At 29.0% G+C, this 18784-nt stretch overlaps 2 protein-coding genes across 2 annotated transcripts in view; both read left to right on the forward strand.

Moving 5' to 3' along the window:
- LOC112680854 (acetyl-coenzyme A transporter 1-like) overlaps positions 1–8535 on the forward strand; it is a 10976-nt gene extending 2441 nt beyond the window's left edge. Inside the window, exons 2-10 of the mRNA XM_025551074.1 lie at positions 146–399; positions 2229–2355; positions 2603–2762; positions 2836–2991; positions 5581–5770; positions 6116–6300; positions 6762–6888; positions 7284–7499; positions 7666–8535. Coding sequence (XP_025406859.1) covers positions 193–399; positions 2229–2355; positions 2603–2762; positions 2836–2991; positions 5581–5770; positions 6116–6300; positions 6762–6888; positions 7284–7499; positions 7666–7854 — 1557 coding nt within the window. The 5' untranslated portion in view covers positions 146–192 and the 3' untranslated portion in view covers positions 7855–8535. The remainder of the gene's footprint in view (positions 1–145; positions 400–2228; positions 2356–2602; positions 2763–2835; positions 2992–5580; positions 5771–6115; positions 6301–6761; positions 6889–7283; positions 7500–7665) is intronic.
- A 3540-nt stretch (positions 8536–12075) lies between these two features.
- On the forward strand, positions 12076–14910 carry LOC112680901. Its single transcript, XM_025551136.1, has 8 exons — positions 12076–12239; positions 12334–12866; positions 13416–13503; positions 13574–13708; positions 13786–14090; positions 14348–14446; positions 14663–14726; positions 14801–14910. The coding sequence occupies exons 1-8, from the start codon at positions 12077–12079 to the stop codon at positions 14905–14907; spliced, it is 1494 nt and encodes a 497-aa protein (XP_025406921.1). The 5' UTR covers position 12076; the 3' UTR covers positions 14908–14910.
- Positions 14911–18784: the final 3874 nt, after the last annotated feature.

Genomic DNA, 18784 nt, shown 5'->3' on the forward strand with positions numbered 1-18784 from the left:
ACACACACACACACACACACACACACACACACACACACACACACACACATCTTGTTAAATAATTACGTCCATGGCTCCTCTTGACATTTAAAATAAAAATAAAAACAAATTATGGTTTATGTCATTTAATTTGCTCAATTTATAGGAATTAAGGTCTATTTGACTTATACGAAGATTTTGTCATTAGAAAATATGACACTATCAACCAAAAAAATAGATGTTCCAGAGGAATTTGAAGAATCCCACGAATCTACGTTGGAAAAGCCAAATTTAGATGGAGATCGCTTAAATTTAGTTTTATTGACAACACTATACATTATACAAGGTTTTCCTATTGGTTTAACCGTTGCGTTCGCATTGATTTTACAAAGTAATAAAACTGTAACTTATGAAGAACAAGTAAGTTGAAATTATGTTAAATTTTTTTTAAAAATTAATGTACCTTTCTTAGTACAGATAAATATTAGGTATCAAATAAATACAGTGTTCACTTAAAAATTGAATTCGTCCACATTTAGTGCGTAAAAAAGGAATTCAATCACGTTCATGTTAATTTTTTTTAAAGTGAACAAGTTCACGCTCAAGCTTTATGAAAAATTAATCCATTAACTTAATTGTTTTTATTTTATATTTACAAATCACCTACCTGAATTCTCCATAAATAGGATCTTTATAAAATGTATTAGGTATATTTTAATTTATGTTTATAACTTATTCCTAAATATATTATAATCAATATTTATTATTTATTCATATATTTTTAAAATGATAAATATATTTGAACGCCCCAAAATTCGTTCGAGTGTATTAAAAGTATAAATATTGTTCATGTTTGAAAAAAGGGAGTGACTTTCATATGTCGTTCACAAAATATGAACGTTGAACGAGAACGCATAAACGTGTGTTCACAAGCGATGCTTTTTCCAAACACTAAATAAATACCATAAAAAGGTTTGTTATCAATCGCTGTAGATCATACGTAGATTATTTTTAAGTTTTAGTTTTAATATCGTTTAAAGCATTCGTTTTCAATTCTTCGCATTAAGATTTCACTTATTAATTACAATTATGGATACTTATTGTTTTTATTCATCAATATTAAACGAAGAATACTATTTAGTTATACATATATATATATATATATGCTACTTATTAAGTATTTAAGAATGGTACCTATATAAAAATTGAAATTAGTGTTTAGCCATGGTTATTCTTGTTTTTAATGTTAAGGAAAAAAAATGAAATGTTTATTTTCATTTTTTCATTATATTAGTGTAAAAATATAAGTATATAATATATATCTATATATATTAATTTTAAAATAGATGACTGATACATAAAGTTGTGCCCTGGGTGTAATGGTCCACAGGTTGACGATGATACAGTACAGACATGAGTAACATTTAATCGTGGTGGTATCCATGGATCCATATAATATTTATATTATCATTATATATTATAATATAATCGTTTGATTATGATTGTTAAGTAAAAAAACCCATGTTGTTCGGGACGAAATCATTTAGTGTAAATAAGTAGTACAGACTATTTAACTTTTTTTTCAATAATTTTTATAACTTCAAAAAACACTTGAAATTTCACAATCGTTTACTAATAAATAACTCCGAATCTATATTTTTAGTGAAAAAAAAAATAAATAAAATCGTTGCATCACAGATAATGTTCTTCTTTGACAAAATAATTAAGCTTTTATTATGGATTTACACTCAATGGTTTTGTCTCGCATAAGACGTGCTTTTCCGTTTAAATTACTGGTGTATTACATCGTATTAACTTACCACGTTACCGTACATTATTATACTATAGCACGACGTTTCTTAAGACACCATACACTGTATAATTGGTTCAGTTATGGTTTTAATAAAAAATACATTCTTAATTAAATATCAATAATTTAATTTATATTATATCATTAAGAATATTATTTAATTAAATCGCTAAAACGTTGACATATGTTCATATTTATTAAAGTTTTTTTTTGTTAAATTTCCAAAATATTCGCTAATACAGTAGAAAATCGTAGACTTTCTTAATTTAATATCTAATATGTACCTATGATCTATTAGAAGGAATATAATATATTAATATATTTAAAATATAAATTATTGATGTATTAAATGAATAAATTATTTTAAAATATGTAATGTAATTCATCCTACTAAAAACTTCAAATATACCAGTATATAATTGTTTTATTTTTATTTTAGGCTATTTTATCTATGGCATTTTGGCCATATTTCTTGAAAATTGTATGGGCTCCAATAATTGACGCGTTTTATATCCGATGGATTGGTAGACGAAAGTGTTGGTTGTTATTCCTTCAAACATTAATGGGTGAGCAAATCATACTTACACATTTTTTCATTGCTCGTAAACTGTTAATTTCTTTTTATTTTCAAGTTATTTTCAAGTAACTCTTATTACCACAAATTTTTAATAATTTCATACATTACATATTACATTAAATATTATTATTATTATTATTATTATACATTATGATATGTATAATATGAATATTTATTTATGAATTAAAGAACATTCACTAATATTATAATTTATGTTTGTATGCAAAATTGAAAAGGATTATTATTCCTTTATTTGGCTATTAACATAAGCGATTGGTTACCCAACGAAGGAAAACCCGATCTTACAATTTTAATAGTGGTGATTTTTTTCGCTAATTTTTTGTCGGCCACACTGGAGATTGTAGTTGATGGCTGGTCACTGACAATTTTGAAAAAGTATCCTTTATAATATTACTTAATAATAATATTAATATATATTACATATAAATTTTTTATTTTTATTTTTAAGGAATAACTTAAATTATACTGCAACTTGTTGTACTCTTGGAATTCAGACAGGAATGCTCATTGGTTCCACTGGTTTTATTTTGTTGGTTTCAGAACAGTTTATCATTAAGTATTTAAATATGAAACCTGGTACAGGAGGGTTGGTAACTATGAAAAGTATGAAATATACTATATATATTAAAATGTTGCTCACATGTATTGAATAATGTGCGTTAGGTATAATAGTTATGAGTAATAATAGATTATATTTCAGACAATAATATAAATTTAAATTTAATTTGAGTATATACGATATTAATCGTACAGAAAAATCTAAAATTGCTTATTTACATGTAAAATGTAATTTTAAAAGAGTGTGTATTATCTAATCATTAATAAAATAATATTTTGACAAATTAATTTTTTACCATTTCTTATTCTGTTGATTTTGTATTCGCTACCAATAAGCTAATATTTATCGTACTCAGTGGCGTAGCTACAATAAGGTACTATAAGCTACCAATAAGGTAAAGCGGGACAGTGCCTCGGGGCTTCGAATCACAGAGGGCCTTGGAACCCTTAGACAATTCTAAGACTATACTTCCTTCAAAAAATTAAGAACGTTGATAAATTTAATTCCTAAATTATACATGGTAGTTTAATAATTTGATAATTTATTTATTAACAACCATCAGGGAAAAAAATGTACATTATGTTATAAAGAACAAGACGGAAAATAATAACAGTAAATATAGAACATTGAAATCATGAATTATGGAATATCTAGAATAGTTATTATTAAAATGTAATAATTACTGTTCTAAATATTTAATATTAAAATTAAATAGTACATGGCAATTATTTATTCAAAATCAATTCTAATTACGATCGAGTATTTAAGTAGAATAATAATTCACGCTATATACAATAAGTTTTTTATAGTATTGAACTGGATTTCCTTTTTATTTTGTATAATTATTAATTATCAATTGAATATTTTCGTTTATAGTTTCATGGTAATTATTCACATTTGAAAGAATAATATGACGTGTATATTTTAAATTTTCATATTAAGATAATATAAGAGAGGGGCCCAAATATTTTTATTGCACCGGAGCCCTTTCTTGTCTAGCTACGCCACTGATCTTACTAAAGAGACACGCAATGGATTATTACGTATAGCAAACATCAAATATATTTTAGATGGTTGTGTTATTTGTAAATATCTTTATTTGTGTAAATAAAATGAAAAATAGAAAAAAAAATTAAATTACTACCACAGATGTTATTTTAAAATGCAGTCACAGAATACTTAAATTTTATTTTGTATATTAGTTTCACTAGTCTATAGTTAAAAGAATATTATTACACTTAATACAATAAAATAAAGTAGATAAAAATTAAATATAATTTAGTTTAGGCAACAATTATAATAGAATTATTTTATTTAATTAATTATTTAATAGGATGTCATACATTATAGGTTAGTGTCTGAAAATTGTATGGAGTCCAAAATTTTGTTAAATTAACTTATGTTTATCGTGTTTCAAAAAACTAGTTTTTGTTCTAAATTGTATATAAAAGAACACGTACTATATAAATATCGAATACTATCTGTCCCCATGAATTTAATTGTCCATAAAATATGCCACTTCTTATATTATTAATATGTTGTTCGATTCGTTATTCAATGCTTGGTTTAAGGATATTCAAAACTTAAAAAGAAGATTGTAGTAGAAGTACTGTAGCTGTGATTTTTGTTCTATTTTCAACACAATAATTATATTGTGTACATTTCATAGATACGTAGGAGTATACTTTTTTATATATATATATATATATAATAATAATAATCATTTCAATTGTATTCATTGTATTTTTAAATTATGTATAAATAAAAATAAATTTCAGATCTAAATTGTTAGAAAATAAATTTCTTTTTTAAGTCATATACAATAAATCGAATAAAGATCCCTTTTCCCGATCTTGTTCGGATTATTGCGACCTTATTGTGTATATTATCGCGTCCAGATAGAAAAATTTCAAAATAAATATCTCATGACACCGAAATTCGACGACCACACGATAAGATATCTGTTCTGGATGTACATTATTTTTGAAAATACCGTCGTGTATTAATGTTGTACGTGCGTAAGAATCGCTTCGCCTGCCCACGCTAATACTTCGTTTTCGCTTCTAAGTGAATTCTAAGGTCACGGCGTGATGTAAAATAGCTTATAAAATTCCTCGATTATTGGAATTTAAAATGAAAAAATAATTATACAAATCCAACTAGTGATTCCAGAGATCGGCGCGTTCAAAAAAATAAAAAAAATTAAAATTCTTCAACTTTATTGTATCAAGTATAGATAATAAACAAAACAGCTATGTATTGGATCAATAATTTTTATGTGCTCTAGTTTTTGATTTAAATTGTACAATTAGTAAATTATAATCCATGGCACATTTCAATGTTAGTATTTAACATTTATTTAACATTTAATATTATTTAACATTATTTTAACATTCAGTATTTAAGTTTCGATGGTAGTTGTTAGACTACTGAAGTTGAATTAATTTTATCATTGATTATAAATAGTATTTATAATCAATGATATTATTCATTTAGTACTGAATACTGTTGATAAACTTATTTTTTTTTCATTTGGTTTATTTAATTAAGTAATAATGGTATTCCTTGTCTAAAAATATTTATTGGATAGTAACAATTTTGTATTATTAATTTTATATTAATAATTTTACAGGTTTTTTTTTTTGTTTTCGGCATCATAGTTTTGTTCAATATATTATTAATAGGAATTTTGAAAAAGGAGAAAAATAATAGCTTAGACAAAGATTATATTCAAATCAACGTATTTCAGAACTTCAAAGTTTTATGGGACCTTTTTAATCTACCTCGAGTAAAAATATTTATATTGGCATTGCTGACAATGAGGGTAAATATTTATTAAAAATGTTGTGATATTGAAGTGTATTTATTTATCTTAATTTAATTTAATTTGCATTTTTAAAACTTCATTAAATAACAATATTTTATATTTCTTTTAAAAATTACATTATTTATTTAAGTCTTTGTATTTTCGAAAATTGTTTTTTCGTAAAATTATTATTAGCGTACGCGTTTTTAAAACGCGTACGGTTTCGCGATAGTATATGCAGTTTTATTTTCGGCATTTAATCGCTGCGTTTTTAATACACATATGCTAGTGTCTAAAACGTGTAGTGATTCTTGATTAGTAGCTCACATTGTTTAATCATGTGATTGTGTTATTGTATTTCAGTTGGGATTTATTGTAACAGATAATGTTTCGGAAATGAAGTTGATTGATGTCGGTGTATCAAAAGATGATATTATGATAATTGGCTTGGCAGTTTATGCTATAAAGATCGTTGCTCCATTTTTTTTATCAAAATATATAAATAGCACAAAACCGTTGAGTCATCTTCTCAATTTAATATTAATCAAGTAAATTAACCGAACTCATTTATATTTAAATATATATTTTGACATGAGGAACCGATATACCTATATCAATGCTAAAGAATCGAATGTAATGATAGACTATTTAATTTAAGTTGAAGTTTTTGAAGAACACCTAACCTAACTAGTGGTCCATTATATCATAGGTGTAGTAAAACAGTATAACGTCCTGTTCAACAGATTGGTATTCTTTTTTTTTTCATCCGTTATTCTACAAATTATCAATTAATCGATGTTGTAATCGATTGTTGTAAGAGAAATTTCGTAAAATATTTAGTACAATGTATTTACGTTTCAAAATTAATTTTTGTCATATGATACCGATTGCATTAACTACTGTATGATGAACAGTTGAAATAATACTGTATACTTGTTGATACTTCGGTTAATAAGGGAATGAATTTTGTTTAACGGAATGGCATACTATTATAAAACGTTTGTTTTAGATTATTCTGGAATGCAATTTACGCTGTGCTGCTCTATTATACGCACAGTATCATTCATAAAAATGGAGTCGTCCATGTGCCAACATATTATTATTTTATGTTAGGATTAGTAATCATTATAAATGAGGTGAGTTGATAAATATTTAATAACTACCAATAGCGACAATGAAAAAGCATTATAATTTAAAATGCAGTTAATATGTAAAAGTATCATGCAATTAGGTCTTTAATACGATTCAGTATTAAAAAAGTATTGACAATTAAATGTCGGTTATTACTTTTAATTGTTTCAAATCTGTATGAATTTCTACTTGGATAATAATTGATGATAACGTCTTGAATATTTTCCATTTTGATGTAATGCATATTTCTTTGTTGTGGAACAATTGATATTGAGTTGGTACCGTCGTGTAGAAAATTAGAAAATATCAAATTTTTTTTTTTTTTTTTTATCGAACATCGATAAAAAGTTATTATGTAAAGTTTAAATTATGAAAAAATCAATTTTTTTTTTATATTTAGATGATGAATTTTTTCATGATACTGTTATTAACGTCATTTTTCTGTCGGATAAGCGATCCTCGATTTGGTGGCACGTACATGACATTATTCAACGCTGTATATTTTACGGGATTCCTGATGACGAAGACTTTAGGCATTCAACTTGTGTCACTTTTAACTTTTAGCAAGTGTTCAATTAATTTTAATAACATATGTTCTGCATCAAATATGAAAAATGTGAGTGACTATATTATTATACTTTACGTTTAACTTGGAAGTTATACTTTATAACAAATAGATCTCATTGATAATTTTTTTTTCTGTTTAATAAAAATAATTACTCATATGTTGTGTTCAAAATGATAATATTATCATAATAATTACGGTGATTTTTTATATTTAGCCGTGTGTAACAAGTGAACGCATCTGTGAAGTATACATTGACGGTTATTATACAGGAACAGTAATCTGCATAATTGTTGGATGCATTTGGTATGGTGTTTTTAAAAATATATTAAAAGAATATCAGTTGTTGAAGCCATCTTATTGGTTGGTAAACGTTGAAGAGTACAACACCAAAGAAGTGGTATAGGAAACGAGTGTTATAATATCTTTGACATGAATGCAGTTATCACTTCGAAATTAATTAATACGAAACGATTATTACATATATTGTTAAAATATTTTACATTTTTTCTAAGAAATTAAATTCCAATCAATGAACTGTCATCAGCGAACCTATTTGACCAATAAGTGAGGAATTCTCAAAAATTGTTTAACAATTGTAATTTTTACATCCTCTATGGAATAAAAAAATAAAACTTAACAATAAACGTTATACAATACATAAATAATTTGATATACGTAGACCAAAATGTATGTCTCGTCGAAAGTTCATTAATACCGCGGAATACAAACGCAGTGGTGGGGTTCTGCAGTGTGAGAGTCCGTCCATTGCCAGTGTTGGGGGTGAAATACCCCCTTACCCCCTAAAAATTATTTATTTATATAGTCAGCAATCATTAACAAATTAAATAATATTAGTATTGTAGAATATTGTTTTAGAAAGTAGTTGGGAAATTCCCTCAATATTTGCTAGCGCTGGTCCTGTGACAGGTCCCATGTCCCAAGTACCCCTAGACCCTTCATCCACAACGGCAAGGGCCTTAAGGCCTAATTATTAATTAATTTTTAATTTTAAATCTTGAAAAATCCAAATATTATAACTGTAATTTTATTTCTTCGAAAATATAAGAAGTCGTATTGAACAGAATCGTGTTCTATAATATTAAAATTGTTATAATTATTATTTTTGTTCATCAGTTTTGGCAGTTTTTTTTGATGGTGATCGGTATTGTAGGTGTTCAAGCGAAGTACAAAGAATAAAATAATAAAATTATGTGCACTATTATGAACATTGTCTCAATCTCGTACTAATCAATTCACTTTGTGAAAATTCTAGTGCACCCAACAATAAACTTATATTTAACTTTTTCGGTACGATATAATTTGTTTGAAGAAAGTCCAATGCGACATGTAGTAATAGAGAAAGTTACGTTAGAAGCAAGATCACATCTAAAATATTTTAAATTATGCTCTATTACTCGTTGGGTTTGTATATAAGAAGCTGTATGTGCAATGAAAAATAATTATAGTATATTAATAGTTGCCATTGATGAAATTTGTAAAAACTACTGTTCCATAAATGAAAGCTAAAGGTAATGGCTTACTTCACCGACTTCAAAGTTTTGAATTTCTTCTAGGCTTGTATCTTATGGAACCAATTTTGAAAATAGTTTTAAAAGTAAGTTTAGGTCTTCAGTCTCCTAAACTATCTATTAACAGCTATTAATTAGATTCAAGCACTTAAAAATTCATTAATATTTTTGAGAAATTAAACATTTTTAAAAAACGTTTTTGAAAAAGTTCCTATCAAATATATTATTAGATATTATTATTCTTGTGGTTAAAGGAAAGAAAGTGAATGTGAGGTTAGATAAAATTATTCTAATCAATTGTACTCTAATCTCTTTTCTATGACTCAGATGTTCTGTATTTAATCTGTTAATAGATAATCTTATCAATGGTATTTTGGCGAGTACGCGGATGCACAAAGATAATGTTCGACGGTGTGCTATCCGCGTACTGCAAACGAATGATAGTTTATGGCGTCGATATATATATATATATGTATAATAATAATAAACAAACCACGTTTGAATAATAATAAAAATTAGTATATATTTTAATACGACATAAAATCAATACATGCGAATAATGAAACAAGAGGACTCGCGTTGGTCGAGCGGGTCGTCGATCAAGAGCACGTATATAACCAAAATACGTAAAGGCGGTCGGGAGTTACGTACGTGTTGATCGGGCGATCGGTCGAACGAGAAGCCCAAGCTCGGCGCGCGAAGATGGCCGTGTCGCCTCGGACGGCCGTGCTGCGATAAGGCAGGGTGACCAATCCAGCGGCGTCGAGCGTGGTGAGGGAATATGTGGCAGTGTGTCCGCCACAGTATAAGTATTACATTTGTGACGGTCATCTCGTCACGATCATTGTGGCTACCAACGTGACGGCACGACAATCAAAGCTATATTCAGGTCGGTCGAGCGGTGGCGTTGGTAGCACCGTCGACTTACTGTCTTTTCCCCGGTGTAGCTTTCTTTTGTCGCGTCGTCCGTTCTTCTCTCGGCACTCTCGTAACCGGAACATCTCCGACATATTTTTTGTTCTTTTATTAATAAACGACCAGCTTAAATCTAATCTCGACTACTATCTTTTTAATTTGATCTGTTAGTTCAAACCTTTAGCTCACAGTCAAACATTCAATCAAGACAGCTTAGATTTGATTAGTGCTGTGGCAAATTATAATTAAATAATAGTTTTTCAAAAATGTTATCAAAATTATTCAATAAACCAATTAATGAATTGGAGTAAGATATTACAATTCTAAAACATATGCCTTATGTACCAAGTGGTACATCCAGTGAATCTGTATATGTGTGGTTAGACTGGTTAAAAGAGAGTGGACGGTTAGACATTTTTAATAATATATATTTAATATTAAAAATGTTTATCATAATACCAGCAACAAATTGTTAAATGCGAAAAGATATTTTCAAAACTAAGTATAGTAAAATTAACTCATATGTACTTTGGGCTAAGATAGGCTAGAATCATTAATACTAATATTCATAGAACAAGAATTAGCTGGTGCACTAGATTTTAATGAAATTATTGACGAATTCAAAAATTTTATACCTTTTAAACGTCGATTATCATTATAAGAGATTGTATATCTATATGTTGTCATATTGTTATGTAATATGTATTAAAATTAAAATTTTATAAAAAAATTATTTTTTGTGAATTTTATATAAATATACCAATAATGGCTTTCAAAATTATTGTGGCTTTAATTTTTAGTGTGCACTCAAGGAACCAAATGTTTGCGCACGCCTATGTTTCTTTCTTCTAATAACAATTACGTAAAACCAATGTTTGTAAAAAAAAAAAAAAATAGTCTATAATGCAATGTGATACAGAAAATAATTTACAGTTCCACTTTACATGAAAATAAACCATAATAATTATCATCTATTTTCTTTTCAAAAATTCTTCAAAAATAAGAGACACTGCGAGATTTTTGATAAGTACTCACAAACATAGGTCAGTGGTGGGTATTTATTATTTGTTTGTAAAATGTCAATTGCTTCTGTAATTTTAAATTCACCTAGCCACTGGTATTTATGGTTTATTTGATTTTGCAATTTACCATCCACTGTAAAATACATTAACACCGAAGCAGCCATCGTAACTCAAGAAGAGTTATTTCACAATGCTTCAAGTGTTGCGATCATTTACCCCTAAAATATATACTAAACAGTTACCGGAATATGTTTTCAAGCCAATAGCGACAAATCTCATCTTATGTCTAAGGTTAATAGTAGTGATAAATAATAAATTATATGACTAGAGTCGAATGTAGCAATTTGAGAAATCATAAAATTAATTTAAGAACATAAAAGCACGATCGGAAAAACCAAAAAATAATTTAATATACTATCGCCATCGTTATTTTTCGATAAAATTACATATTATATCCATACTGAATAAGTGTACTTTAATTAAATTACGCTAACACTCAATAAATATTATTATATAAGCTATTATATATTATATAAAACTAACGATGTTGCTAATAGTACAGACATTTGATCATATATTTTAGTTATACGATCTTTTGATGAAATATATTTCTGAATGGTAATAAATTATTCCATTTAATCAAAATTGTTTTCTAAAAATGGTTATATGAATTTAAATGAAGCTGCACTTATTGATCTAAACAATTTTGTCAGGCGTCTAAAAGGGATAAAAAAATGTTTAGGAATAGCTAAATACCGTCGTTCGGATATCGCCAGTCTAAAAGAGTTACATTTATTTCGTTTTTATTTAGTTTCTAAATTTAATTTCAAGTTGTGTTTTTTTTACAACAATGGCCATTAATAATATTGATTAAGCAACTGGCTTTAAATGTTACCAGATAAATATATCGCAACTAAGCTATAACTACGAACCAAGCGAATTCGATATCATTCAACATTGTTGATGCTTTAGGTGAACACTATTTTCAAAAATAATTTTCCTGATTCATACTCGTATATCAAAACTATAAAAATAATGGGATCCATAACGAGGTAAACGGAACTAAACGATAATATCATAAAATTAACATCGTAACGATTTTTTTCCTCTGCCGCGCAAAGCTATCACGTCTGACGTGAGACCGAATGCCCCACCGGGCATGTATAACGCGTTTTGTTTTTTCAGTTCCGATCACCGTTGCGCTTCCGAACGCTGTTGCAGTTCTGACGCGACAACGGAAAGGGAAATATGGCATTTTATGGTGTTTTGCGTCATCTGCGGGTGGCCAAAGATTTGGACCGCAATGACAGAAGATGACTATGGTGAGTACGGCTGAATTTCTCGATTCGCGCGAGATTCCGAGGATAGTAGATCTACTTCAGTTTTCATACGTGTCTCATACTTTTAACGCTTTAGCTCGCCGTGGTTTTGCGCATCGGAGATGCATTGCCGGAGCACTAAGATGGGGACGACGAGACGGACGACATATCCATGTTGATCGTCTTTGCTGCCCTGAGGCCACAGCCGAAACTGTCACGCAGACGGACCAAGTGTCTGTCACCAACGGAGATTCAGTTTACCGCACTCCAGTGGCCACTCGTGACGTCGCGTGTGGCCATTTCGAAATATCGTATGCGGATGGATACACCCAGGCTAGTCCGGCCACTAGCGATGTTGCGTCCGGTGATCAAACCCTTTACGTAGACAAATCCGCTCAGGTCGATGTGACTATGTGCCAGATCACTTCAGGCGTCGACGTTGAGTACGTAAACGGTCCCGCACGTTCGTGTAACGTGATGGTGGAAAAAAAGGCGCGGACGATGGCCGATGAAATGGCACAATTGGTCGACGCACAGATAACATTGGGATTGCCTGCAGCCTTGGCACCGACGGCCGATAGTACCTCTGGCCCCAGCACGGAATATCGCTCGTCAAAAGCTGAAACCCAGGTGAGGACGATTATAATGCCGACCGATTTAGGGCAGGTTTCTAGTAGTTAATTGTTCCGTGATAAATGTGCGACACGAAAAGAGAAAATAAAAATCATTGAGTATCTCGAAAAACTAATAAGATCACGGTAAAAATTTGTGTGGAGGAGGGCATTTTATCAATGTATACTATGGTGACCATATATTTGGAAAAAAAAAGGGACAAATATATTCTCTAAAAAAAATATCACATTTTTTTAACTTCTATATTATATACATATATGTCTCGTACATGAGTTAACTGTACATATGTATATAGGTACAATATGACATGTCTTATGTTTATCACTAATTTTATTATACGTTAATACTCCAGTACACATTATACGAAGACGGTTTTTTATAATTTAAATTTAGAGTAGTGAACATCATAAAAAAAAAAAAAAAAAAAATTAACATGTAAAAATATTTTAAGTCGTACTACAAACGCACGTGTAAAAGATCGATTGAAAGCATAAGCACTCACTCACATCTATAGATATTAAACCGATTCAATTGTTATTCTCTCAGGAGTCAACATTGAACCAAACGTTTAAATATTGGAAACTGCGGTTTTCGCTATTCTCAAGGTTTGACGAGGGAATTATGCTCGACGAGGGTAAGTTATAATATAACATACGCGAATTTATTTTTTAACGATGTGAATCTTTTTCCACGCGATTACGCAGCCAGTATGTACTCCGTTTGCCCAGAGGTACTGGCACAGCATATTGCCAAGCGGTGCACTTCGTTCGGCACGGTCTTGGACCCGTTTTGTGGTGCCGGGGGGAATGTTATACAGCTGGCATTGATTTGTGATCACGGTAAGCTTGTTCATACTATTATTGAACAGTATTATAATTCAACACAATAATACGATACGTTGATGTCTTTTTTTTAGTTATCGCCATCGACTTGGATCCAAAAAAAATAGCTTTGGCCAAGAAAAATGCAGAGGTTTACGGAGTGGCCCACCGGATAGATTTCAGGGTGGGAAATTCTTTTTCGGTGGCCACTAACCTCAGGGTGGACGCCGTTGTCACCTCACCACCATGGGGCGGTCCAGGATACGAAAGGCGAGCAAAGTTTGACGCCAGAGACCTTTGTGGACGTGACACGGGTGGCATGGCAGCTATTATTCGGATGGCACGTGCAGTTGCGCCCAGAGTGGTTCTGCACGTACCAAAGAATATAGATAAAGACCAAGTACGCGTTACGCGATACTTAACATAATAATAATATAACAACATGTGACGTATACAATACTTAATATCGATCCCCGGGACAGCGAAAATGTCATATTTTGGTTAAAAACAGATACTAGTTATACGATATTTTCAAATATTTACTGCATGTGATAAGTGATATTATATAAGCCTGTTGCCTTAGATTAAAATAAATAAATAAATAAATTTAATTGAATAATACATTTTATTTTTGTTTCATTTTTCCGTGCACCGCAGTGTTTGCAGATAGCAATGGACGAGGGGTTCAGTCGAATACAGTACGAAAGTGTATCGATTGACAAAAAGCCGAACTGTCTGAACCTCTATCTAACAAGAGTACGTATTACAATACTATTATAATTTCTGCTATAAGTATTTTATCATCCACGGACGATGTTGAAATTCTATGTATCCACGTTATTAAAAGTACCTAAGACATATCCAAAGCGCGTTAATTTCGACTTTCATTTCATAGTCCTATAGTAAAATTGTTTCAATTGGTTTGAAAGTAATAACGACTATTTTACATTGACAATGTGTTATCGTTTTTAGAACGACACTCACACTCGAGGAATACCAGTTCAATCTACAAAATTGTTACAACTGGATAATCCATGTAACTAAAGAACTTTCAGTGTATATACTTATAAATCGGTAACGCTTATGCTAATTTTGTTTTCTCTTTCCTAGCATTAAATAGACAACAAAAAATGGAACGTCTTCGTACAGAGAATAAGTTCATGTACAAAACGTATTTAAATAAGGTTGCCCGATTTTTTGAAAAAAATCATTTATAAATTTATTGGATTATTAAATATATAAGACACAACGTAAGTTAAAAAAACGAGAAACAACATATTTTGTTATTATTACTAATCAAAAATAATTTTTTTTTCTAGATCATTTTCGTCGTAACAAAAAATGAAAATAAATAAAAGAACTCGGCTTTTTGTAATTTTACATACTTTCAATTTTGGAAATATTCACGAAAGTATTCATTTTTATAAATATTATGCGACTTTTTTCTTGTTACTTAAATGAAACATTTATCCCATTTATTATTATTTTTTTTTTTTTGAGTAATAAACTACTTTTTTTATACTAATGTGTTTGTATTCATAATTTCCATTTATTATACTGCTGTATCTCAGATCATTTGATCGTGTATGCTTTTTGTGAGTAAAACGAAGAAAAACTGTAAAAAAAACTTAAAATTTCAACCCTCATTACTATAGCGTGGATTTATATGCATTAATAACCAACCAAATATGCGCTAAAAATATCTCTAACATGCACGAGTATATGTACTTACTAATGTATTAAAATATACAATACAGAAAAAAAATATGCAATCAAAATTTAGAAGAAAAAATAATATAAATTATTATTATTTATTATATATTATTATTATTTTATAAATAATAATGCAGTTATATACTTAAGAAATACCTTAATAAAATTATATACATATATATAACTTGTTGATTGAAGTCTAAACAAAATGATTTAATATAAATCTAATTTTTATAAATATTATTATTATTAACTGTTATTATATTAACTTACAAGGAGTGGCCATTTTTATAAACCAACATTAAATTATTATTAATATTATATTTGTTCTCTGTATAATTTATAAATATATAAGTATATATAGTACGTATGCACGTTTAGAAAATTATTTTAAGTATTTTGATTATGATTAAGACTTAGCCTCTACATATCCATTAATTCTGCCTGTTTAAGTTATAAATTTAAGTTATTTATGAAGGAGGGGCACCAGAATAATACTTGCACTGGACGCTGAAAGAGCTAAAGCCGGCCATGCAAAGAAAATACAATTATAATACGTTTTTTTACTTCAATAGCTATACTATGTAACATATCAACGGCTGTTCGTCCTGTTTTTTCAATTATTTTAAATAAAAATCCGTATTTGTTTTCAACAAATTATGTGGATGGCACAAAGTCGACCATTCTTCCCGCGTCCATGACAAGAATTTTGTGGGAATCCAAAACAGTATTCAAACGATGAGCGATTGTTAGACTGGTACATGTTTGGAATTTTTTTTTAGTAGTACTTTGAATCAATGCATCGGTACATGATAAATAATACAATAAATGAATCATTTAAGCGAATTGTTAATAAAAAATGGTATCTATTCATTACTGTGAATCGACATTAACGGTAGCTTATTATTATTATTAATAGAAAATAAACGTGTTCGTAGCTTTCGTTGTAACGTGATCGTATGTATTCTATAATATATGTACCTATTATATGCTGCAAGTGTAGTGTATAGATAAGTGGCATAAAATTCGAGCGCAATGGCAAGGGTTTCAATAGTTGTCAAGGATACACAGACAAGGTTTTAGAAACAAAATCAAATGGTACACAACTAAGAAATGTGCCCATTGTTTACGAAAAAAAAAAAAAATAAAAATAAAAATATTAATCATAAACAGAAAAGTCTTTAAGATGTGGTTAGCACAAAAATTAAGTATACAATCAAAATCAAAAGAATAACCGAATAAAATGCTTTAGGGTTTCTGGTGAAGACAACTTTTTATAAGTACCTATACTAATAGTGAAAATTGTATACGGTAGAAACGCACGAGAAAATCAATATATTATTTCAGACAAGATTCCCGATTTTTTTTTTTTAACAGATGTCTATATTACTATCTTGAAAGATTTTAGATATAAGGTTGACTTTACATTTATTATTTAAATTAAAGTTTTCAAAATAAGATATTTTTTTATTTATTTAAAAGTTTAGATTCCGAAAAGAAATTTTTTTTATTCTAATTTTTTTTAATTACACTTTTTTATGCATTTAGCATTAAGTGAAATTTCATATGGAATTTACATTTTTAATTCTAATCCTTCATTTTTATATTCTAAGAGTGATAACAATAACATTTAATATTTTAGGTCTTATAATTTTAATTGTTAATATACTAAGTCAAACTTACACATTTCGCTTACATATTTACTCGGGATCACGACATTGGGCCGACAACCACTGGGCAGACAGACTATACGGTCGACGGCCGATGGGCCGAATAGTATATCGGGCAGACAGACTACATGGTCGACGGCCAATAGGCCGACAAAATTATAATTGATCAAAACAATCCATAATAATAAACTCAATTATTAAAAAGTTTATTTTATATATTACTTAAAAATATTAATTCAGGTAATTATTAAAAAAATAAGGAAAAATTGAAAATTTTCAGTATAAAATTTAAAAACACATTAATTAAAAATAGGTTATAAATTTATAATTTTATGCTATAAGCTATACCTTTTAAAAATTCATCCAAAGATCTATTTTGTTTGTCATTTATAACTGCATCCAACCGCTTTTTGCGTAAAACATTCTTTGAATTCTGTCAAAGTTTCGGTTCGCCAGCCAAAATTAATTCAATTTGTCCTACAAATAATAAAATAAATATATACTCGTATGTATGAATATATAAATAAATAAAATAAATAAAATATTTTTACTTAATGTATGTTGTTGTTCTCTTTTCAATTCTGAAATGATGCGTAGACAACCTACATGATTTGCTCCAATCAAAATGTTCCATTTTTTGTGCCAAGACTCTACCTTATTCTGAGTTTGAGGGATTCCATTTTCACTATTAAAACATATTGACCAAAACGAAGGTGGAAATAAAGGTGGTGATCGGTTTATTGTGCCGTCTCTTAATGTTCGTCTAATTTTCCCATTTATATATACTTCATCAAACCATACAGAAATTTCGGTTGGTAAAACATTTTTTATTATTTCAAATGCTTGTTTAATTTATCCTGGTGGTAAAAATGCTAGTGCTGGAATATTTTGTAGTTTTAAACTAAAATCTTCATCATTGCCATACTGTGTAGCAAGTCCACAAGATTGTATTTTTCTCCATAAATTTTGTCCTAAATGGAAAAAAACAACCTTTTTGAATACATTGAGGGAATATGTTTGATTCTGCATTTATTGGTGCTTTTTCAAAATCTGTAATTGTACACTTTGGATTGAGTTTAAAACCATAACTGTTAATTTTATAAAATCATTACCTTGACTAAATAATAGATAGGGGCCAAGAATAGTATTTTAAAAATAAAATTGTATTCGTATTTATAGAAATTCATTATCGCAACTCGTGAACCATAACCGATGATTGAGGTAGTGGTTTCGCTGGGACGTTTATTATTAACATTAATTAAGCTTTGGTTAAGCATTTTTTAGTCAATTTTTTGCTAAAAGCTCTTGAAATCTTAATACCGATTTTAACTTATTAATTTATATAATTTAAAATAAGTTAGTTTATAGAATTACTTGCAGACCCAGCAGCAATTGTTATTTTGTCATATATTTCTAGTATTTATAGTATATATTTTGTAGTATAACTAACTAAAGGGAGGAAGCGGTGTACCTTGGATTTTTTAAAAGCATTTACATTTTTGGTTAGAGGGCCCCACTTTACACTTGAATATAAGACCCTCGAGTGTCTAGTTGCGCTAGTGATGACACGTGTTATCTTCTCAGATATCCGAAGGTACTGCTCTTCGTGATGCTCAACATCGTGTTGACGTCGCTGGTTAAATCAACACTTTCGTATATTGTGGATCTCGAAACGTACACAAGATATATTATATTCGTGATATGTTACTTA

This window comes from Sipha flava, unplaced genomic scaffold (assembly GCF_003268045.1).
Source record: "Sipha flava isolate LNK unplaced genomic scaffold, YSA_version1 181_pilon_pilon, whole genome shotgun sequence".
NCBI classification, from domain to species: domain Eukaryota; kingdom Metazoa; phylum Arthropoda; class Insecta; order Hemiptera; family Aphididae; genus Sipha; species Sipha flava.